At 46.2% G+C, this 25,229-nt stretch overlaps 1 protein-coding gene across 2 annotated transcripts in view; it reads right to left on the bottom strand.

The window, feature by feature from the left end:
- Positions 1-25,229, bottom strand: part of LOC144138433 (uncharacterized) — a 169,792-nt gene that overhangs the window by 83,202 nt on the left and 61,361 nt on the right. For both annotated transcript variants that reach the window (XM_077670721.1, XM_077670713.1), the window contains exons 5-7: positions 8,805-9,128; positions 5,047-5,388; positions 2,826-2,911 (exon numbers count right to left, since the gene is read on the bottom strand). In XM_077670721.1, coding sequence (XP_077526847.1) covers positions 2,826-2,911; positions 5,047-5,388; positions 8,805-9,128 — 752 coding nt within the window. The remainder of the gene's footprint in view (positions 1-2,825; positions 2,912-5,046; positions 5,389-8,804; positions 9,129-25,229) is intronic.

Genomic DNA, 25,229 nt, shown 5'->3' with positions numbered 1-25,229 from the left:
GTGAGCAAACGCTTCCTAGTACCGGGCTGTTGGAAACTACTCGCCCCTACCAAATAAGTACTTATGGCTAACTCTTCTTTTGCATAAAAAATTCGAAAATTTTGAATTGGTTTGATTTCCGGCCGCTGCGGCCGCTTTTCTGATGGAGGAGAAAAGCAAAAAACATCGGTGTGTACGAGATTTTTGCGCACGTTAAAGATTCCCGGGTGGTCAAAATTAATCCTGAGCCGTACACTACGGCGCGCCTCATCGCCTGTGTTGCGTCGGCGCGTTAAACCCTACAATCAATCAATCAAAATTTTGAATTTGTTACGCCCCCAACCCACATTTGGTATACGGCGCGTGTCGACATGAGGGGAGCTCCGAAGTAACTTGCACCACCTGCAGCGACATCTAACGCGCCCCGAAATATCGACACACCGATGTTTTCATTTTTCGCCTCCATCAGAAAAACAGAGGCAACGGCGGACTGGAACCCGCGCCCTCGGGATCAGATGATTTAAGTATTGAAACCCTAAAGAATATACCTTTATCCGCAGTGACTTAAATGACTCGGTTACATCACAAAAAGATTAATAAAGAATCTCTTCATACTTTTGGAAGCTTCTAAAGTAAACAAAGCAATTCGCATAATAACATGTATTTATAAATTTTGCCACCTCTTCCCTTTTTTTTCAAGAAAACATTTCATATTTCTTAAAGATGTATGCTTGCAAGGGTGAAATTTTGTTTTATTCGTGCACTTCATCCGCTTTTTGTTTTAGGCGTGTGCAGTCTGCTCCTAATTGTAACCGTGCATGGTTTTCCTACGGCCTCAACATCTTATTGCCCGAACCAAAAACTAACAATGACAAATTCAGCTCACGTTTCCCCGCTATTGCTCTCTAGAACAATATTACCTCTGAAGTAAAAGTAACTATCCCGTTACAGCCTTTCAAAGAAAATATGACAGGTTTGAACTGCTATACAATAAACCATATTAAATCTATGGTTTTATTTGTGTGATTTATCTGTCATCATTTTCTTAATGCTCACTGCTCCTGTCGTAGATTTCTTTGTACTGTACGCAATTCCATATTATTTGGGAATATATTCAACAACCAATTTTGCGCGCGGTATTTTGTTATAGACTTGTTAACCGCCTGATAATGTTACTAACGCGTTTTGTTTTCACTGTTCACTACCTAAAACAACCAGCAAAGGACGTTCTACCTGTGCTTTCTTAAAGTTTGGACCTTCAAATGTATATTCTAATTTTAAAGATACTTTTTGTAATGATACAAACAAATACAAATAAAATTACATTAGAATCTGACGCGTATTTAGGCGGTATTTGAACTACCAACCAGTGTCGGAGTTGGAGCCCGAATAAGATATTGTGAAGCAGTCAATGGAGGCGCTGTGAAGTAAATGCTGTCCATTTTAAATATAATGCATACGGCTCTTAGCAGCTCATACGGGATCTCCTGAATTTACGAGTCTTGGAAAGTTTAGTGTATGGACTACCCTCATACACGAAGTGGCATAAGAACTTATGAAAAAAGGTTCTTCGGGGCTTTAAATGCGAAGGCTTTGGCTTCTCCTAGCGATTCATATCAAGCACTCCTTCCTTTACTTCTACATCCCGCGTGACAAAGCTTTAACCGATACCCTCAAAGCTGGCTTCACCTTTAAATACAGATGAATTGCTGGGAAGACATTTTTAGGTAAAATATAAGCCGTCGTATTCCAAAATAGCAAGGCCCTAGAATTATTTTTTTTTTACTTTAAAAAAAAAATTTCCATACGCCGAAACTGCGGATAGCGCTCGTCCCGTACTTCCTGCGTGTGTTGTCTTTTTCGCGCAAAGCCCGCGTTTATTCAACCGCGGAGCACAGTCTCACGATCCCGGGGATTCGAGAAGGCGCCGCAAGGAGGCGCTACGCTCGCGTGCTATTCTTGTCCACACCTCTCTGTTGCCGGAGGTAGTCTGGTGGATGCTAGCCCTAGACAGCTCCGCAGTAATACCGGTCTGAATCTAAATACAGTTGGGACTGCAAGTCGAAGACCAGTCTGATTAATCTTCTCTATACGTTTGCGGTGCTACGAATCGGAGAGTTCTTTCGTAGTATGGTTTCCACTTTTTAGGGGAACTTCTGCCAAGGCGTATTGCAGGATTTTGAAACTTTTTCTGCGGATTTTCACAACTATCAAGAAGAGAGACGGGCGACAGTTTTTCTGTAAAACGTGTCCTGTTGCCATCTGATCTTTTTTTTTCAACTTGATACAAGGTACTCGGCGCACTGATATTTTAGTCAAACACCCACAAAAAAGATGGCAGCATCTCCACTCCGTGGATGATGGCGAGGGTACGGGGTGCGGGGACTCGAAATGACATCCAAGTTGCGCCCCGAGTGACATTCGATTTTCGCCCCGAACGTCATTCGATTTGAGCCATGAGTTGCACCTTGATTATTACCTAATGGAAATTGCAACTCCCGGCTCAAATCGAATTTCACTTGATTTTCGCTTGATAGTGGTGTGCGCACGGATGGACGCGGACGGACATTAGGCGGTCCTAGGGTACTCCGCACCGTTACAGGCGAGGGAGTGCGCCGTTTGACTCTCGGGCACTAACGATCGCGGTCGTAGCCCAATGGGTAAGACGACTGACACTGTGGTTGGTCTACCAAACACACGCTCGAAACCTGCCGGTGCCTGTGTGATTTTTTGCGATTGTAAATGCTATGCGCACGGACGCGGACGGACATTGCGCGGCCCTAAGGTACTCTGCATAAAAACAGTTTAGGAGTGTTAAATAAAAGAAACTGTGATTTTCTACTCACCAAAAAGTACTCAGCGGGACTAGGAGCTGACCAACTAATTGCAGCCCTTGTCGAGTCCAGTGGTCTGGCCGTCAGGTTCACGGGGCCTGCGTGCCGAACGTGAGCTTATTTCAGTTCTGTCGCATTAAAGTTTAATCTCGCAACAACAAGTCCAGTAGAGTTGTCGCCAGTGCTGCCCATTAGGGTCGCCTTTCTTGTCGAGCAAATTTATAACTCTCCCGCAAGTTCTCATTAACACCAGTGCCGACATATTTCAGAAACACCCTTAAGACGCGATGCTGATGCATGGTAATTAATATGTTAAGTGAGAAACTTCCTCAAAACGCGTCAGGTGGCTGTAAAGTGTCTAAAGTATGCTAGACAAGTATGCTTGAAAGGAACAAAGAAATTTCCAAAATGGCATAATAATTACTCTGTTTTGGAATCGCCTCTTCATAGTCAAGAGTCGTATTGTTTGCTCAGCCACAGGAACGTTGTGTTCACCGAATACAACGCATGCACAGGAACTTTTTATCTCGAGAAGTAACCTCTCCAGGAAGCTTTTTATCTTGCAGTTGAGACAATACATATCCCGTCCTCATGTTCCATTTTTTGCTAATGGAGGTGGTAGCAACGACTAGAGCATTGAATTTCTTTGTAAAATGTAAATCACACTTCAGGAACTGTAATGGACTCATGCGGCAGTGTCATATAGGATTTGACCGGCTTTTCAAGCGGCTGTATAGTAACGGTCGACCCGCCATTCACTTTAACGGGCATTCAATAAATGAGCAGTAAGAACAACAGAGGTTCTACAAACAAACATGCTTCTGTGTCGCAGGTTCGCGGTACCAGGCTACACTCCGTTAGCAGCAAATTCGTAGCTCTGGTCTTTTTTTACAAAAGCGCCGTGAGCTCTATCGGTAGTTTCGCGAAAGTTACTGCATGTTCAAATACGACTCAAAACGTCTCCAGGTACTTAGTGGCTTAGTGGCTATAGAGAGGACTACGCTTTGAAGGACGACAGATTAATTACATAAGACGATCAGGCCATCTTTAAGGTGCGCCCAAATCTCCCGACACGGGTGTTTTTGTTTCGTAGGCAAGGTACACGCTAATGATCTTGCGATTACTGCGGAGGCCTTGGAAAAAGTCAACCATGGTAACGTTGGACGAGGATGTTAGCCAGTAGTTAGCGAAATAACAGCGTCTCTCATTTCTATTGTTGAAATAGTCTCGCACACGGTCAAGAAAGTGGCCTGAAATGCGGGCGTCACTGTCCTGCTTTCTGCGCGCAATAAATTGTGAAGTGCTTGTGGCGAAGAGAACGGCGAAATTAAATGAGAACGAACGTGATTGGAGAAAAAAACACACTGGACGGTTGACAGTGCGTTGAGGGGCACATATTGAGTACGCCTCTCCGGATCTCGCTGTTAGGTAGCCGTATGCAGAAATTGCGGATGCATAAAGCGCCGATGAGATCATGCCTACTATATGAGTTCTAGCAGCGGCAGTAACCTCTCCAGTCCCGTCACCAATCTCTAGGTTTTGTGTTTGTTCGCCGCTGATCAGATAGTGTGCAATCCTCCGAAGCCTTTGTGGCGCCAGAACTCGCTCAATTTGTGAAACCTCTTCTATTTACAAAATCGGCGTGTCATGTGCGTCTTCCTGCAAGGGATAGCAACTATACTGAGGGCTAATGCTTTACTTTGAGGTGCTGTCGATTGCTATCCTAGAGTAGCGCTGTACAGTTTTAAAGCAAAGCTTTGCACCCTTACCAGCCAACGGTTTTTCAGTTGCTTCAATTTTTGAAGGGAGGATTGTATAATGCACCTAGAGTTCTTCGTCATAGCTCGGTATGTAATTTATTTCGTTCCTCCTGGTCCGCACACTGATTTTCCTGTTGGCGCGTACGGAAACACTTGCTAGCCGTTAACTTACCGTGATTCAGTACTTTAGTCCCATTAGGAGGAAATTAATAAGATATTTCAGGCAAGAATCTATCCCTGGTACCTTACAATTGCAGTCGAATACAAATGCCACGTTAGATACCATGCCGTCTCTCATAGGCTCCAAAAACTGGCACTGCATCTAGCATGTCAACTTCGGGATGCATAAGCGTTCTTTTAGTCACAGGACACAAAAGGGTAACATTTCGGCATTTACGTAATCAGGGTTCAAGTACAGAGTGAGCAAAAATATCATTAAGGAAACAAAACGTAATGCAGGCCTCACTACTAACCCTGTGGTGTTATAGTCACAGTCTGTGACGTCTCTGGACCCACAAGAATGTCTCCAAAGTCACCCTCTCCTTGTGCACTGACAAACAAGGTGTAATGACGTCCAGGTTTCAAAGACTGGGTTGCATTTAACTGAAACGTCCATCGTTTAGCATGTGCAGACCCAACGGGAATCTCCAACTCTTGCGAGGGCGCTTCCCCCACTTGTCCAGGCTCCCAGCGCACTCGGAAACCAACGGGCTGACAGTTCCATGCTACTGGCCCGGAGATGTGTAGCTCCAAACGGCCGGATTGATTGTGGCTCATCAATGGGAAGGGCACGACCTCGGTTGGTGGACCAGGGGCTGAAAGATGAAGTTGTCACAGCTTTCATTACCGTTTTTTTCTCCAGTACGCCAGTAGTGAGCTACGAAGATATTGTGAGTCAACGAGATAGCATCATGAGAGACATACTGCATACATGTGGTACTCTGATCACCCCCTCCCTCCTCCATGTTTCCTCTCCCTCGGGATTCTGCTGCAACCTTTTCCTTTATCTGCCATCGGGAAGGGCACTGGACATGCATACAGCTATCTGCACTCATATGTGGGTTGGGAAAAGTGCCAGGCGATATTTCTTACCCTGCGAAGAGCTGAAAATTTTGTGTAGGAATTCGGAAGGGTTACGCACCTCTCTTATTTCGTATTAAATGGCCCACAACTTTCTGTTTGGCCACAATGACGGTGGTTGGTAGCTAAATAATGCGATCATCATTCTTGGGTGAACTGGTAAAAGCAGCTTATGTCATTGATTAGTAACACAGCAACTTAGCAACACCGTTGCAACTAGAAGACGATTAAAAATTTATGCGGTGCGTTTTATTCAAGGGACAGTTTTGAGGTAACTTTTCTGAAAGTTTTAACGGGAAGAGGGTAGGCGTTTGAAGGCGTCAATGTCGTCTTATGTCTTCAAGCACAGCAATAATAATGCGAGAGAAGGAACAACCGGGACCGTGGGATCACCACTCGCGAACATTTGCGTATTTGTCTTTTCATTCAACGCAAATTATAGTGCACATATGAGGGAGAACCTTTTGTTACTTCCGAAGAATAAAAGCGAACAGAAATCATGCATCAAACCACAAGGCCAATAATGATTACAAAGCGTGGAAGCCGAAGCTACAATAATGTACCACGAGTTTTTTCGCTTTATTGTAGCTCTTCAACAAAATAGAGAAGAAAAGAGGTAGAGAATATTCAAAAGGAAATCCACGACCGCTAGAAAAAGGACGTAGCATGCAGTTTACACGCTGGTTAATTTCCACATGCCACGCATTAGCGTGTGCATTTAGACTAAGAGGGATAGAGAGAGAAAGACCTGTTAAAGAAACCTTTTCTGCTAAGAAGTGGTTTATGGTACACCTATATGTTCGTATTGAGTTCTTTGTCACAACAAATGGGCCTAAGAGCCAGAAAATTGCCCACAATCGCTACCGGCGTTGTCAGCACTTCGAGAGCATTATTATGTAGACAACAACGAAACAAAGACTGGGTTAGACTAGGACACGATGGTGTTTCCTCTTCAGAAGCTACTGTTTGTAGGTGGTGGTCACATGCGAGGCCCATCTCAGCTTTCGCAGTAGAGAGGCAGACGTGCGGTAGTTGAAGACTGATTGATGAGGCCGCACATTCGACTAAAATTGACGAAAAGTAGACAGGTTTCTCTCGTATAAAAATGAATAAATTTATTTCAAGACTTTGTGTGCTAATTGCACGTATTGATATATCGGTGATTCTCGATGTATGCATGTCATACCGGCCGGATTACCATAAAACACAAGGATGTTGCTGCGAGCTGTTTCTATTTTGCGAGTGCCTCGTTCATTTCGTCCATTGTTGCCTTTCAATTTTTCTCTGTATTTCAAATCTAGGATCGGGGTTCGCGGGTTGAGCTATACAGGTGTATGGGGCTTGCTGTTGCAGTGGGCTACAAGTTGGTTTAGACCACGTGAGGTTGCTTAATGTGTGGAGAAATGTCGACATATCAGAAATTGTTTTTCACTTTATTGGGATCCCAGTAAAAAAAGGCAAGATCCAAGTACCTCCCCTAGTAATCCGTGGACAATTGCATAATCAAAGTGAATGTACGGAGCCGTTACACAAACACCCAAAATATCGGTTCAGCACATTTGCTAATGGTTTTCGTGTTGAGCTTAAACCACAGCATAAAATCGACGACGAACCGAGCAGCCTTGTGGACACTGCACCTTGTGGGTCCACGGGGACAAACAGCAAGTTACTCAAGGCTGGAGGAAAGAATGATCCAAAGCAGCTACCCTTTTCCAAGCTGCATAGGTCTGTTATATGCTAAACGAACGAGTAGAACCACAACTGAAGCAATCTGGAAACGTTGGTGCCACACGAATACCTAAAGCGAATTGCGCTGTTATCATTGACACTCTCGCCAAAAGCTTCGTAGATTGGATCCCGAGGTAATCAGTAATAGACGTTATCTATATCATCTGAAAAAAACTCCATCTTTTTTCTGGTTAAGTCGTACTTCGCACTGTTCTCTACAGGTGGGATGAATGAGTGGACAATTATTTTTGAAACTCCCGGTAGTATTAAAAAAATCCCCACTGCTTACTTTTGTGCAATACAGTTTGTTGCCATAGTGCCCCAATCTCCCTATTGCCTACATTTCACATTGCACCCTAGTGAAACAATCCCTGTCAAAGCAAATCTCCTTCCTCATAAAAGAAAACATTATTCCCTTATCATTTGGGTTCCGTTGAACGGCTCTCCACTGCAGTTCTAAGCTTTGAGTGCCCCACGACAACCCTTTGGCTTTCTAAAGCACACAAGGCTGAAGCATTTCATCGACCATTTACTTAGTATTTGGAGCAAGGTTTTAAAATTTATCCAGCCCAATTAGTGAGTTTTGCCTCGATGTTGCCGTGTTTCTAAGCGATACCTAGTATTTTAATGAAGGGAACTTTTGTTCACTACCTAGTTCCTTTAATAAATATGTCAGTGTCATTCAGTCATACCAAAATAATTGCCCCTTGTAACACAAGCACCCTGAGCTCGATTTTTCCCATGTGCCTACAGGCTGATGCGGTGTAATCATGAAAGTTCGGATGCGGATTCGGCGGCTTTGTTTGTAATTCGGCAAGCCAAACAGAAATTAAGCGTATGTGTGAGAATCTCATATATAATACTGAATCGAAGGTCGTAAAAATTGTTCCTTGTTTACCATAAAATCATCGTGGTAAGTTAGGCGCGGCTTTGGCGTGCTTAACGTAATTTATTTCGCCGGTACCGTTACTTGACACATTTCACTTGCAACCTGCTGATTTCGTCTAACTTGACGCATTAGGGCAGTATGTTTACCTCAGAATCTTCCTTAAGTGCCGTAATAATTCTATAGCCGAACTGACATACGATTTCTTCTTGTCGGATTACAAAAACTGCGTCAAGTGGCGTTGTGTTGTAAAAAAAAACTTTATACACGTAATAAATAACCCTTTACGGACAGTCCGCCATCCTTTTATCATAACATGCAGTAAACTAGATCCTACCCACTTGCTTTAATAAGAAAAAAGTTATTTTCCTTTAATTTTGTGGTCACGAAGCGAACACATCGTAGAAACAGCGAGAACACGTATCTGTTTTGGATGTTCGTGCACAGCCAATATTGTGCACTGCACATACATAGACAGGAAAGCGGAAAGTTACAGCGTGGCCTTTGCAGCGTGTAATAAATTTCATGGGATTTTACCTGAAGCCGGTGTTTTTACTTTCACAGTGGCCGCCTCTCCAAGCAATTCCTCTGCTGTCGGCGAATCTTCTACCTTGAAGAAAGGCTGCAGTGATATGTCGTACTCCGTGTAGCCATGCAGGCAGTTTGCAGTGTAGTTGGTCAGCAGTGGAGACAGCGTCTTTTGGAAAGTGTGCCCTTTTGAGGTGCCCTGAAGGTGGTAACCAGCCACTAAGTCAGTGACCGGTGTAGTGGCGTCATCATGCCATTGCCATGACAGCAGCACCGACCCATTGGGGTAGGGCGTGCTCTTGAGTTCGATTGTAGCCAAGTCAAACCTCAGTTCTGTTGGAAATAAAAAAAAAACGAATCAAAAAAGTTATGCACAAAGGTTTATTGTCGTGCATTTAAAGCCAGAGAAGTGAGACACTTTAAATTTTCTTTCCGTAATTATGCAATTTTCGGGTAAAGAAGCTGAGAATATAACCTACATAGAGTTGGCAAACACAGAGAAACGTAATGTGGCGTCAGGCTATCGCGGGAGTTTGGGTGACAGCTGTGCATTTCGGGGGAGGTGGGTAGGCAGAGGAGAAAGGTTTTGCATTGCAACACAGGCCTATGGTTCGTAAACGATCGTTTAATAAACTTGTGTTTTTATTTGATGCCTTATTATATGTTTTAAGCAGTTGGAATTGAAATACGTGGGCACGAAAATGCCAAGCGCATCGGGGGATAAAAATGCAATATAGAAAGCCCGGCCCGACAAAAGCCATTGTGCACTTTTAAGAGGGCACTCACGAGACAGGGCGATGAAGAATGCTTAGCGTGTTCCCGCCTCCGGTGGGTAAAGCATGTCCATGTCTACGCCGTGCGCTGGCCTTCACTTGCTCTAAAGTAAAAACGTTGCTATACTCGGGGACAAATTTGTGGGGCAATGAACTCAAGGCATTGCACAAAGGGGCTTGGGGTGCGGCCTGACCCCGGCGACCATTGCCGGTAATGCACTCCCTCACCAGAGCAGGATTGGCCACCCTGGTGTAGTAACGGCCACAACCTCCAATGAATACGCCAATTAACCCTCGGCCCTCAGTCCCCAGCGGCTGCGAAGCAACTGACCACGGCGGCGGTCAGACCTGTGACGCAGCAGAGGGTGCTAAGAATTCCTGGATCCGGACAGGCCGCCAACGGAATCTGAACCTGGCAACGTTTAACGCGCGAACCTTATCTAGCGAAGCAAGTCTCGAGGTGTTGTTCGAGGAATTAGAGGGCATTAAATGGGATGTAATAGGGCTTAGCGAGGTTAGGAGGGCCGGCGAAGCCTTTACGGTGCTGAAAAATGGACACGTCCTATGTTACCGTGGTCTAGAGGACAGAAGAGAACTGGGAGTGGGATTTCTAGTCGATAAAAACATAGCTGGCAACATAGAAGAATACTACAGCATTAACGAAAGGGCAGCAGGTCTTGTAATTAGGCTCAATAAGAGGTACAAGCTCAAGGTGGTACAGGGCTATGCCCCCACATCCAGCCATGACGACCAGGCAGTGGAACGCTTCTATGGAGATGTGGAATCGGCAATGGCTAAAGTAAAAACACAGTACACCGTAGTTATGGGGGACTTCAATGCTAAAGTAGGCAAGAATCAGGCTGGAGACAAGGCAGTTGGGAACTATGGTCTGGGCTGTAGAAATAGCAGGGGGGACCTACTAGTTGAGTTTGCAGAACGGAATAACCTACGCATAATGAATACCTTCTTCTGTAAACGGGAGAGTCGGAAGTGGACCTGGAGGAGCCCGAATGGGGAGCACAAAATGAAATAGACTTCATATTATGCGACAACCCTGGCGTCGTGCAGGATGTGGAAGTGCTGGGAAGGGTAAGCTGTAGTGACCACCGTATGGTAAGATCTCGAATTAGGCTAGATTTGAGGAGGGACCGCAACAAGCTAGTACGAAAGAAGCCGATAAATGAGCTAACAGTAAGACGTAAAGTAGAAGAATTCAGGATTGCGCTGCAGAACCGATATTCCGCCCTTAACGAGGAAGCCGAGCTTACGACACAGGAAGCCAGCGACAACCTTACATGCATTATCACGGAGTGTGCAGTAGAAGTCGGGGCACTGTGGCCAGACAGGATACTGGTGAACTTTCACAGGAGACGAAAGATCTAATCAGGAAACGGCAAACCATGAGAATCCCCACCTCAGCTGACAGAATAGAACTAGCCGAGGTCTCGAAGTTAATCAATAAGCGTAAGACAGCTGACATACGGAAGTATAATATGGAGAGGATCGAATACGCCTGTAAAGAACGGAGGTAGCCTGAAAGCAGTGAAGAGACGTCTTGGAGTGGGGAAAAATCAGATGTATGCACTTAAGGACAAGCAAGGCAATGTCATCACAAATAGGGATAAAATAGTCACAGTGGCCGATGAGTTCTATAGGGACCTGTACAGTAGCCTGGACATGCAGGATAATGCTGAACGAGAAAGTAGTTCAGAGGAGATAGGCATCCCACCAGTAACGACCGAAGAAGTAAGGAAGGCTTTGAAAGAAATGAAAGGGGGCAAATCACCTGGTGAGGATCAGATAACAGCAGACGTCTTAAAGGATGGCGGATTAATTGTACTTGAAAAACTGGGAAACCTGTATAAGCAATGCCTAATGACCGCAATGGTACCGGAATCTTGGAAGAACGCGAACATCATCCTGATCCATTAGAAAGGCAACATGAAGGACTTTAAAAATTACAGGCCGATCAGCTTACTGTCAGTCGTCTACAAGGTATTTACCAAGGTAATCGCTAACCGAATCTCTGCAATCTTAGATTTCAGTCAACAATCAGGGTTCCGTAAAGGTTATTCAACAATGGACCGTATTCACACGATCAATCAGGTGATAGAGAAGTGCATTGAGTATACTGAACCCCTATATATAGCCTTCATAGATTATGAGAAAGCATTTGACTCGGTCGAAACCCTAGCAGTCATTCAGGCATTACGGAACCAGGGGGTAGATGAGCATTATGTAAGAATACTAGAGGATATCTACAATGGGTCTACAGCTACCATCATCCTCCATAGGAAGAGCAGTAAATTGCCTATAAGAAAGGGTGTCAGACAAGGAGACACAATCTCTCCAATGTTATTCACAGCATGCCTACAAGGCGTATTCAGAACGTTGGATTGGGAACAGGTGGGAGTAAGGGTTCAATTCAATTCAATTCAATTCACTTCGTTTTATTCACCAGATAATACTGGTTGGCTGCCTGGGCTATAAGCTGCGGGAACAGCTTGACGGGGGCCCAGACAGCCAGTACAAGGCAGCAAAAAAATGATACATCAGTCAGCACTTGGCGTGCAATTGGCAATTGCATGCATGTTATAGATAGGAGAAGTGTAAAAACGCTACAAGCACGTATGCCATTGCAACAACAAAAAGCGACTTCAGATGAGAAAAGAAATAGCAATTGAAAATGCATAAGCAAAATACACAGCCATGTGCAATAGTGAAAAAGGTACAAAAAACAAGAAAGCTTTGTATGCAGAATGGAGAATACCTCAGTAACCTCAGATTTGCTGATGACGTTGCCTTGCTAAGTAACTCGGGGAACGAATTTCAAAGCATGCTTTCCGCACTGGGCGAACAGAGTAGAACCGTGGGCCTGAAAATTAATATGCAGAAAACTAAAGTAATGATCAATAACCTCGGGACAGCACAGCAGTTTGAGATAGGTGGCGAGACAGTGGAAGTGGTAAGCGAACATATCTACTTAGGCCAAATTGTGACCCCAGATCCCAACCATGAGGCAGAGATAATTAGAAGGATCAGAATGGGGTGGGGTGCATACGGCAGACATTCTCAGATAATGAATAGCAGCCTACCATTGTCGCTGAAGAAGAAAGTGTATGACAGCTGCATCTTACCGGTACTCACCTACGGGGGCAGAAACTTGGAGGCTCACTAAGAGGGTCCAACTTAAATTGAGAACGACTCAGCGGGCAATGGAGTGGAAAATGATAGGTGTAACATTAAGGGACAAGAAGAGAGCGGAGTGGGTCAGGGAGCAAACTGGTGTTAAAGACATATTAGTAGAAATTAAGAAGAAGAAATGGACGTGGGCAGGGCATGTAATGCGAAGGCAAGATAACCCGCTGGTCATTAAGGGTAACGGAGTGGATCCCTAGAGAAGGCAAGCGTTGCAGGGGGCGGCAGAAAGTTAGATGGGCAGATGAGATCAAGAAGTTTGCGGGGATAAATTGGTCACAGTTGGCATAGGACCGAGATAATTGGAGAATAATGGGAGAGGCCTTTGCCCTGCAGTGGGCGTAGATAGGCTGGTAATGATGAAATGATGATGAATGAGGTCAAGGCTACAGTGCTGAACCACACCGTTGCGCTGCGCAGCTGGATGTCGCTCAACAAAATGATTTGCTGGGTTTAACCTAAATTTTGGTTGATAATTCGGCTAAATTATTAGCCACAACATGCAAAAGAGACAGCGATATTTTTTAATTTCCGTTTTTTTTTGGCTGCGGCGTTTGCCACTTGCGTCGCATAGACTGTCCTAAAAAAACAAAACAACATGGTATACTTGTCGACAGCCCCTTTCTCCGCTCCCCCCCCCCCCCCGTGCCTCGCCACTTCATTCGCCGCATATGATCTTAATTCAAGAAGCTTCAGAACCAAAACCTAGTCCAAACAAACGAAGCAAGGGGTCTGCAGAGTTTACGCCCCAGTGAGACTCACGCAAGCGGGACTCTCCGTCGTTTCCGCATTTCGTTATGTCAGCCAGCATGCCTGCGTAAGGGAGCGTACTGTCGCATAGCTAAAGGCGGATGTTCTGAGTGGTGTACTGTAGTCCCTTAAGCATAAAAGGCTCCGTTTGGCGACTGGAAGGTCACATAAAGTTATTGCAAAGACAAGAGTACAGTGGTACGATAGTTTCACCCTTTCTGATCTTCGGCGAAAAGTACATCAGTATTTCATTCGCAACCAGGCGCCGACTGTACAAAAGATTCGCAGCGATGTAACCAGCGACTACGACATGGGGCTGCCAAAGCTGAGTGTCAAAATAATACGCAGGCTTCTGAAGGACATTGTATTTTCGTCGACAGGGCAACTCTCGTTTTCCGGGCGACAAAGAGTGGTACGGCTGGCTACAACTGTGATGACCCACTGAGGACCCACAACAGGATGACCCAAGCTTTGAGAAGTGCTCCACGAAACAGCTCCTACCAAACACGGCTCCAAACACTCCTCCAAACACTGCTACCAAACAATGCTCCGTACCACAGCGTTCAGATCGAAAAGTTTCCCTCGACGTCGTCGCGCAAGGCCAGCATTCAGTCTTGGTTTACTGCGAAAAATATTCCGTGGTCTGATGACCAGTTGAAGCATGAGCTCCTTCGGTTTGTTAACTTGAAAAACCAGAAGTTTTTCGGATACCAGATGAAAGCCGTGGCCAAAGTAGTTGGTCAAGGCATTGTTCGGCTTCTTGTTTTTCACTGTGAATTCAAACCTACGGAAATTGAATGCAGCCAGGTCAAGGAGTATTGCGACAACCAACATTTCACTCACTCTCGCCGGAGCCGAAGGAATGCTCAACCAAGCCATCGTCCCAGTGGCTCCGGCAAGCTGGGGGCATGACTGCCCTCATGAGTATAGCGTTTGAGGAAGATTCCTTCTAGCGGGCTGGTGCAATCGACACCAGACTCGACAGCGTCATAACTTCTCTGGGTTCCGATTCCAGCCGCTACAGTGACAGTACTGTTTACAAAAAGGAAGAAAACGTGGCCCAAACAAGACGTGGAAGAGAGAAGGTACGACAACTACAAGCGCCAGATACAGACGGCAGATACAGACGCTTGTATCTGTCGTACCTTCTCTCGTCCACGTCTACTTTGCGCCACGTTTTCTTGCTTTTTGTAAACATGTACCAACTAGCTCAGCAGCACGTCTTGTTAGATAGTAATGTCCCTGCAGTGTCAGTAGTAGTGTCAGCGAAGTAAGCGGTGAAGGGAAACTGGGATGAACCCGGTGGGCGCTGGCTGATGTGGTGCTGGTTGTGTGCATCAAGTGTCGATACGTTTTGTTTATATTTTTGATGCCTAGCAGCTCTGCCAGCATATGTTGGACTGGTTGTGTGCAGCACCAGGAAATCCTTATGAGTGTTTGCTGTCAGCATGCGAAACAGACCTCAGATTTTAGGTTTTGGGTCACAGCTTAAGAGGCACCTCTTATACCTTTGTGAAACCCCCCCCCCCCCAAAAAAGCTGAGGACAAACGCTGATAGCAAGCAGTGTTGAGTGGTACATCACGTATCCTCTCTAACCCAGAATAAATGCAAAGAGAAAATTTTATTAGAACGTTACAGGCTGTAAGCAGGTATTTCAAATAGCTGTTACCGGTTGACTAAGACAAGGCTAAAAGAATTATCTGTGAAGAAATTCGACATGGTAGGGACTTCCGGAAATGCATTGCTGAATTTTTTCATCATTTGTAACTGTTTCAGTCGTCTGGCAAAAAAATACAACTATCGTTTTCACATTGCACATAAGATTATAATTTGTACCCACTTGCTCATGTTTTGTATGTCTTTTTGACCACAGACGGCAGGTTGCTAAAGTAAACGGTGTGTCGAGCACAAATATTTTTTCTCAAATGCGGTTTTAGTGGGATAAGTGGCGAGAAGTAATGCGAATGGTCAATTTACTGCTTTCCAATGCCGAAACAATATATTTTTCTCTACTACCAGCCTTAGCCTTAGCAAAAATAATCGATTCAATCTCTGCCCGAGGCCCTGGGATATGAATTCGAACACCCGAAAGGAAAAGACAGGCTCTCATGCAAAACCTTTACAGAACCGTTCAAACTTTAAGTGTGTGGGGATGGGTAGCGTCGTTTTGTCGTGTTTGTTGCGGAAAGTCTTGAATGTATATGTTGCTTTGACACTTCTAATAAAAATTTTACACTACACTGTACTCAGCGACTGCAAGAAATACGTCGCTGCCGGGCTTTAATGTGTAAAGTGGGCTTCAAAGAAAGGGCCATGGTTTTAAAGTTTTACTCCGAGTGGGGTTTGTGTGTGTGCGCGTGCGCATGCGTGTTCGTTGTGCGTGGGCGTGGGTGTGCGTGTGCATGAATGTGTGCGTGCGTGTGGGTGTGTGTGTGGTGAGTGACTTCCAGATTGCACATACCTGATTATGCAGGAAATATGTAACAAAACACTTCGTTTCGTCTGCTTCAATTTTTCGCGCAGCGCACATTATTCTAGCCGACTAATACTGGTCGTGCCCAGATGTGAAACTGTCTCTAACTGGCCGTGGCAGCCCTGCGTGTCCAAGGAGTTTAGCTGCTGGTTCCAGAATTTTGTGTGACAATCCTCGCTGTCTCCTAAAAAAATTCCGGGGTGTATTATATTGCTGTATTTCACTTCTTTTTCTGAACCCCGCACCAACTTTCTACGGAGTGCCATGTTTTTTGAACATTGACACGTAATTTCCACAGTTTTACTTCGGTAGGGGATAGGTAATTTATCTAGTGCTGATTGGGTGATCATTGTCATGAATTTGCTTTTTGAGAATTCATTCACATATATGCTTAAAGTTGGGAATTTAAGCTCCCACGTGCTGCTTCCCCTCGCAACCATCTGCACTGCTTTGTACCCCAAGCTTGGTGCGTCATTTCTCGTATAGCATTCCTGCAAAGAGTGTTGTTTAAACTGTTTTGCAGTAGAAACATTTCTCTCAATTTTTATTTCGAAGCAGCCGCTGCAAACGAACGCGAGCCTCTAATGGCTAGTCTCCATCACTGGCCTATCTGCATGCTAGTCTTGGAAACATGTAATGAAGAAGGGAGGCCCAACTTCAAAATTGACAGTCAGGAATACCAGTCAGCTAATTTTAATGTAAAGCCACCCATGCCCCACCACTTGCTGTAAGTGATCAAGAAAAAGAGGCCGTCTCAGCCAATGGGAATTTTGATGAGGGTTTTTCGGCTACATACAGCCAATGAGAATTCCGTACCCCGATTTGGCAGCCAACTGAAATTTTGCTGACCGGTTTGGTTACGGGGATCTGGGGACGCTTCCTTCTTGCCAGCTGAACCGAGTAGTACGTGAGTTATCACGCATTAAAAAATGGAAACGGGAAAGAGGAGGACGCCGTAACAACTAGTCTGAGTACAGCTCGGATTATTGGGGTTTGGCAAAGTCATCCATTGCAATATATTTTACGATGTTAGTGACCCCTGATTATTGCCCGAACGGTTGGAGACAATTTATCTTTTAACTTTAGTACCACCGTTATCGTGTAGATGTTTAGACATCGCTATGTTTTTCAGACGTCCGGTGGTTGACACGCCTTCATGCTGTAAATAACCAACTTATCGAGTGCAGTACGACTGCATCCTGAGGTATATAACCGGCACAAGGCAGTATAGTGATATACGACCGCACGCCTCTACGATGTTCATCAAAATGGTCAGAACGGGCAGGGGTGAGGATTGAGCACAGGATTCTTGGGTTCTTCAGCGCGAGCTTCCGCTATACATTTCGTGAGATTCGGAAAGTAAGGCCGTGGGCCACCGATATCCCTTAGGGCCTCTGAACTCAATGCGATCCAAATGTGTCTGACTTCACGCCGTAGAATGCGTGTGCTTCTCTTTCGGTACACCACGCCCGCGCTATGCAAGACGCAAAAACGTACGGGGTGGTGCCCAGTTTTCCGCTCCAGAAGAGTTTACGTATCAGGGACCTCAATACTGCAGCGCTGACAAAATTCTCGTAATTTCTGAACGATACAGAGTTGGACGGTATTGTCCACAGCCTAAATGTAAAACTCGATCCGAGTTCTCAAGTCAAACCGTTGGCTTGTGTTTGGAAACAAATGAAACATAGAGAAAGAGATGCATATTGCCTGCATGCACGGATATAGTGGTGCAGCGCACTCAACCACGTAGCTCATGCGAAGAAATAAACTGTAGCAAATGCGTATACGTCAAGCTGAAACAGAAATCGAAACCCGTTCAGCGGGATCTACTCTGGCGCAGTAACAGAGCGAGGTTAGCTCCTTCCACCTCTCTCTCTCTCTCTCTCTCTCCCCCCCCCCCCCCGAAGCTTTCTATCCATTGCCACAGAAACTTTACCTCGAGTATAGGTTCACTTCTTTGACTCTGGTGCACTCGCCAGTCATGCTTGCCAGCCGTACCGGGACATGACACCATTACGATAAAGCGGAAACGGCAACAGCTGTAAGAAACCACCCTCCACAGTGGCCGAAGCGAAAGCGGTGACACTGGCCGTTCCCGGAACCGAAATCATCACACCAGTCAACGAACTGAAAAAAAAAAAATTGGGCCCATCTCCCCACGAGGGGGACTCGAGTAAATGCGTCGCATAGGGGGTGGGTGTATTGCGTTAACGTTTAGTGTTTGGGGAGTTGGTGGTAGTGAATGCGTTGTATCAGCAGCTTCTTGACGTAGTTTGAATGAGTCAAAGATGTAAGGCGCGTTCGTAGCCTCCCATTCTGTGTCGGCTTTGTGGCACAGTGGGTAGAGACCATGTACATTGCGTTCCGTCCGCAGGGTCGAGGGATCGAAACCAGGCGCCGGATAGTATTTTTTTTATATAGTGTAGGGGGAGGGGTGCGGACAACGATGGTACGGACTACGACGGATGTCAACGCGGGTGACATCGTGAGTTACTGAAATGCTCTGCATTTAAAAAAGCCCTGGCAGAGACGAAAATCCAATTCATGGGCACGCTAAGAAACGGCAGTGAGCTAAGCACACTCTACGCCGACGCTCCGGACAGCACGGAGTTAGACGTACTGTAAAGGGACACTGAAGTGATTTGTAAACATTGCGAGATTACTAGCGCAAATTCTAAGCTGGATCTCTAGGGCATGGTTGGACCACTCTGCCTGCGTGTACGCGACTTGATTAAGAAAAAAAATCAATTAGAAAATGCTGTCCTCCTATCTGCATCCTCCTTGCCGATTTCCTATGACGTTTCGTATGACGTCAAAACGAGATGGCTTGGCTTGACTGCGCTGCTGCACGGCTCGCCCCCATCCGGCAGAATCGGTGGGCCCAGCTTTTAGTCGGCCGGCCGCTGGCGGGTCGTCGCAGTTCATTCGCTCAGTTTAAACTAAGCCACGACACATTTGTGCCAAAAAGAATGTGCCTTTATTTTGTTAGTTTGTACACTGTATCAACCCCTAAGTCGAAGTCCCTCCTCACAAGCGCACATGCGACGCTTCGCTGACTGGTACGCTAGTACAAAATTCCAAGGCCAATTTAAGCCGGAAGAAGGGTCAGCAAAGTTACTATAGGTACTAAGGAATTAAAATCAACCGAAATTTTTATCGTACAGCGTATAACGAAGGTGCTGGAAGCACTTTTTGCGCTGGGTGAACTAGCACAGCGGTCAGTACACGTACGACAACACATATGCGAACACTTTCCGGCATAAGGAATGCAGCCACTGGAGATCGGATATTTGTGGAAATTCGGGGTAGGCTTACTGCATGAGCCCTATTTCAATGCCGTCTCATTTCCCGCCCTGGACCCTATCGCCATTGCATATTAGATGCAACATCCCGGGAATCGACTCTAAAAAGAATATGAATCAAAGCGGCTTGTTACAGTTGACACTCTGCCACATTTGCCGACTATACTCAGGCACAAAACAAATTTTTACAGACGGGTCGTGTACGCCTGGCTGCAGTTCCTCCGGGATCTTCATCTCGTCCACTGGACAGACGTTCTCTTATCGTCTCGAGCGGGCAACGTCATCTATGTCAGCCGAGCTTCACGCCATCAAGGAAGCCATCCGGTACATTCTCCGCCAACCGCCGGGGCAATGGACCATCTTCACAGATTCCAAGGCAGCCCTCCAAAGTCTACTGCGCAACGACTGCTTCAGCATTCACGAACACACCTCTCGTGAAATAACTTACTTGCACCACCAGGCCAAAGACACTGGGCACCAAGTGACATTTCAGTGGCTACCAGGCCACTGTGGTGTTCCAGGTAATGAAAAGGCAGATGAAGCAGCTCGCAAGGGCCTTCAAATGCATAATATGAGGAAGGTCTTCTTCACCAAACATGATGCCTCAGCTATGACGAAGGCACTTGTTTTATTGGAGCGGAACCGTCTCTGGTCTCTTCCAGAGCACCACTATCCGTTCTTGCAATACATAGACCCCGAGCTGAGGATTAAGCTGCCAGAGCGACTTCCGCGCCGACTAGAAACTTTGTATCACCGATTACGACTCAATGCAGCGCTTACAAAAACTAACCTGTTTCGACTTGGCGCCACCTCGAATCCTTACTGCGATAACTGCGGATCGCCAGAAACCGTGGAACACGTACTGTTAGAGTGCTCCACTTACATGCTCGCAAGGTGCCGTTTGGAGCAGAAGATCGAACACCTACGCCCAGGACCAATCAGCCTACAAGTGCTCCTTGGCCCCTGGCACACTCCTTCAGCACAACGCAAAGCACTAAAGGCGTTGTTTGAATACCTGGACGAGATCGGCGTCACTGGACTGATTTAAACTACTGAGAACATGACGTTCGTCGAACTGTTCACACAAACTACATGATGCCCGTTTCTTTTTTTTCTTTTTTTTTTTACTTCTCTTCTCTTTCTTCTGCCCTGTATCTATAGGGCCTTTTCTACCCTCCCCTACCCATTCCCCCGCCGAGTAGCATGTCGGTGGTACGATTCCGGCAAAACTCTGGGCTTTCTCCTCTAATAAAGAGCTTTCTCTCTCTCTCTCTCCTATTCAAGAAATAGGAATATAAGCTGCTTGGAATGCTAAAACTTATAAAAATGTAAGTAGGCTATACATTATATACTTTGTATTTGCGCCCCTGAGAGTGTTGGCTTACGGCCCGCCATTGTGCTTCTAGCAGCGCTTGCTTGTGGACGCGAAATGCGGAGCTCTATCCAAGGAGCGGCTTCGGCGGGCCCTTCGGCCTGCGGTAACAGCATCACTGCTCAGGATTCTGACGTTATCAAGTTGTGCTGCCCCAGTTTCCAACAGGCCAGTCGGTGTTAAACATGATTTTCTTTCATGCGGACATGCGTGCACGCCCGTGTGGCTCTCCTCCTTTATGTGTTTGCTTTGGGAGGTGTACCAGAAGAATCACGCCTGGGCCGTGACCTTCAAATCGGCGGACGACGTCGAGATCCTGGCCATGAACGATGCAAGGTGAAGGGCCAACGCTGTATCGTCGTCGACCCTACTAACCAGGATGTGCCGCTGAAACTGCAGTGGCTGCTCTAGAACGTAGCAGACCACGCTATTCGCTCTGCGCTGGCACCGTACGGGCGTGTAGGCGAGGTGCGTAAGAAGGGGTGGCGCGTTAACAGCAGTCAGTACAAGTGCTGGACGCTGCGTTCGGTGACCCTCAAATCGAAGGCTTCGCACGAACTTCGTGTGGCGGGGGACAATGCCCTTGTCGTCGCCGCCGGAAGGGCCCCGCAGTGTTTAAGCTGCAACCTGAAGGGTCACGTCAGGCGTGACTGTAAGGTACCGAAGTGTTCTTCATGCCGTCGCTTCGGGCATGACGCGAAGTCCTGCGTCAAGTCGTACGCTAGATTCACCGGTTAAACGAGAGAAGGCGACCTCCGCGAACACGTTATGGACGAGGCAGACACGGAGGAGACGGAAATAAGAGTCATCAATGAGGCATCGAAGGAGCCGACGTCGGCGGGACTGGTCGAGGTCAAGGCTGGCCAGCGAGCTCCTGAAAAGGAGCACCCGGTCGAGCCGAAGACGTGTTCCACTTTGTCGCGTCGAACGAGGCCAGCAGTACCCGAGTGGCGAGTCAAGAAACGACGGTGGCGTCGGCTCTCGTAGTGCACGCCGTGAAAATGGACCTCAGTGGTGCGGCCGCAAAACGGCAGCGTAGAAGCAAAGGAACCGGGCAAGGTGGCGGACTTCCCAGCAGCGATGAGCCGCCTACCAAGGCGGTTACAGTGAGACGTCCGGGCTCCAAACCTAGGCCCAGACCAAACGATGCCACCGGCTACCCCCACTTAACACCTCGCTTCGAAAGGTAGCCAACATCCTTTTGCTCTGTGTTTGGGGTTTTGCTGTTTCTTCAAAGTGCCAGCGAACTAAACGAAAGTAGGTAGTTGGGCCAGGAGTATCGTTGTCGTGCCTATTATGTTTCTGGAGACTACATGTGATTTTCGGGGGTGGAAGAGGGGGAGGGGGCAGTGTTTATTGTAGCGTCTTCGAACCCCTTAGAGGGTATACTGTTGTGGTAGTAAATGGGGTAGAAGCGGGTCATGGTACTCGCAACGACGGATCTTTTTGTATGCTTTCTTCGGGAAGACATATCCAAAAAGCTGAAACTTCCAGTGGTTGAAGAGGTGAACTTGGCAGTGAACACGTTCGGCAACACTCGGAGAACCGAGAGCGGAAAATATCGTATCGTTCTACTCATGCTACAACGCCAATTCGGCAGGTGTGAATGTGGCTTCGATACCATATACTCTCATGTAGTTGATATCCCATTTGTCAATAAATATAAAAAAAACGGACAAAAACATTGTGGACATTGACAAATTTGTGTGGAGTGTTCGCGACAATGATTACCGGACTGCTTATTGGCGCTGATCAGACGTGACCAAATGGTACCACAAGAACCAATTTATTATTAACCCAGCCAAAACCCAGTTAGCGGATTTTAGGTCTGCTCAAAGGTCATTGCCTTTTCATCATCCCTTAAAACTAGGTCGTCACTCTATATCCGCCTGTGATACTGCTATTTTTCTTGGTGTACATATTGACTGCCACTTCAGATTTAATGTCCACAGTGGTCACCTAAGAAAGAAAACTACCTTCGGAATTCCAGATATAATAAAAGTGTTATCAAGGAATGGGCAGGATCGCGCGGAGAGCCATGAGCCGGACTACTGTTTGTAAGCCAACACACGCGTTATATGCAAACGGCAATCCAAACGGGCAGGTGGGGAAAGCGGGAAAACAATATTTAGAACATTTGGTTTCGGAAAACATTCTAAAAACATTTACATTTTGGGTGTAACATTATTGGTCATATAATTTAGATAGTTGTAGTTTGATTGACAATGTGCGCCATTCACTAGAAAATATGATTTTTTCTCTTGCTCTGTTTTCCTTTTTCTTGTTTCTTTCTTTGCATTGCTTTTCGTTGCCTGTTGTGTCACTTAGCTTATAGTGATTACTCACCCCAATATATTGCATAATTGATTGCCATTCACGTGTATTACGTATTGGTTGTTTCTTCATCTAATTTATTGTTTGTTGTTATTCATTGAGGGGGGCCCTCGATGAATAACAACAAACAACAAAGTTACTGTTTTTAACTTTGCGACCCTCGTCTATATAATACTATTACTGTAATACTTTTTTGGAATGACTAATAAACTGAAACTGGAACTGACTAATCATGACTTCAGAGGTTGACTCAAGACTTGTTGCCATCAACCCAATGTTTGGGTGGACATTTCAATGTCCAACCCAGCACCATCTGCCTTACACGCCCGTATGCTCGGTTAGCATTTTGCATAGCTATGTGACTACAGAAGACCATAATGTCCCCGAAGAAAAGCTTAGACATAAGTTGTGGGAACTCGAAACCACGGGAATACTGCGAGACGACCAAGAAACATACACAAGCACAGTGCTGGGGGATTTTCAGTCCAGCATTTCCGAAGTCGACAGGCGATATGAAGTGGCCTTACCGTGGAAGTTTGATCCGAAGGAATCCCTCGAGGACAACCAATCCGAAGCCCTTCGACGCTTTAATTTTTTAGTTAGACGAGTCTTGAAGAGAAAATATTTGCTGGCAAGATATGAAAAGGCTATATGGCAGTATCTGGTCGACGGGCATGCTGTAGTGCCAACGCGTGACTTTATGTGTGAAGACAGGCCGTTATACTACATGTGCCATAGGAGGGTTCTCAAAGAAGACCCCGTCACTAAAAACTTCGAGTGGTTTTTGATGCCTTTTCGTCCCTACCACCAAACCTCTCCCTGAATGACTGCCTGGACAAGGGCATCAATTTGAATCCGGACATTCTGGAGCTCTCGTGAGGTTCAGAAGATACGAATTTGGACTTAGCGCCGACGCCAGAAAGCCTTCCTGCAAATAGGAACACAAGAAAAGGACCGGATCAATTTTCGATTCCTTTGATACTCGAACGTACCGATATGAACTCCTTCAGATCTCTCGAAGAGTGGCGCATGACCCTTGTTCTGCTTGGAGCAACATCGAACTCCTTCATGTTCTCTGCAACCATTCGACACCACCTCAGCAGAGACCTTCGCGAACGATTCTGCGTACCAAAGGTCCTTCAGCGCATCAAATTTATCAATTATAGGTGCCCAGCTTGTCGAAAATACAAGGCGCACCCATGTTCTCCTTCTACACCACCAGTGCTAGGTGACAGACTGCGGAAGTCAAGTCAGCCTGACAGCGTCGGCATTTACTTTGCTGGACCACTACTGGTTAAAGACGGATTGACAAATTCCTGTATTCTTCTGGTGACTTGTGCCGTGATGAGAGCCGCACACTTGAAGCAATTTTGCAGTCTTAAGGCAGACTCATTCATCTTGACATTCAAGCGATATATAGCGCGAAGAGGAGTGCCCAGTACCATCTACCCCGATAATGGCAATACTTTCAGACGCGCCAACCGAGAGCTTAGGTCACTCTTCCGAGTTTGCGCTTCTCCTGAAATTCAGAACCTCTGCACTAAAGAGACAATAACTTGGAAGTTCAACGTAGAAGCTGCACCATGGTGGGGTAGTTTTTGGGATAGGCTTGTTGGCAGCGTGAAACGAGCATTCCGAACTGTTTTTGGCAGATCCTCAGTGAGTGCAGAACAGTTGAACACCATCCTGTGCGGAATCGAAGCGGTAGTTAAGTCCCACCTTTTTACTTTTGTGACCAATTCCATCGGTGGGCCTGAAGTTTTGACCACAGCCCACTTTTCCATCGGTGGACGACTGACCGCTCTACCCACCGTTCCACACGACCTCCTGGAACAATGTGTTATCGACAACACAAACAAATGGGATTATCGACAGGCTCTGACGAATGCATTTTGGCAACGACAGGAGAAGGAATACGTGCTTCAGCTTTCATCGTTTCATCATGTCCGCACATAGAATTCTTCACCTCTAAAGATTGGAGACATCGTCCTTTCTGAAGGAAGAGGCCAAAGAGGATTGTGGAGAACAGGAGTCACAGAACAGGCACTTCCTGCACGTGAAAATGCAGTTTATGGCTGAAAATTCCGAATTTCGTTTCGACAGTTCTTGACGCGTCCAGTACAAAAGTTGTATCCCCGGGGAATCGTCAACAGCCTAAGGGAGGATGCTGTGGTGGTAGAGGAGGTAGAAGCGGGGCGTGCGCACTATCATTATTAGTAAATAAAGGAGGA

Source organism: Haemaphysalis longicornis, unplaced genomic scaffold (genome assembly GCF_048455015.1).
Source record: "Haemaphysalis longicornis isolate Haplotype H1 unplaced genomic scaffold, Haemaphysalis longicornis Haplotype H1 scaffold_1, whole genome shotgun sequence".
NCBI classification, from domain to species: domain Eukaryota; kingdom Metazoa; phylum Arthropoda; class Arachnida; order Ixodida; family Ixodidae; genus Haemaphysalis; species Haemaphysalis longicornis.
The sequence above is the reverse complement of the archived record's forward strand: the minus strand, read 5'-3'. Positions and strand labels throughout refer to the sequence as shown.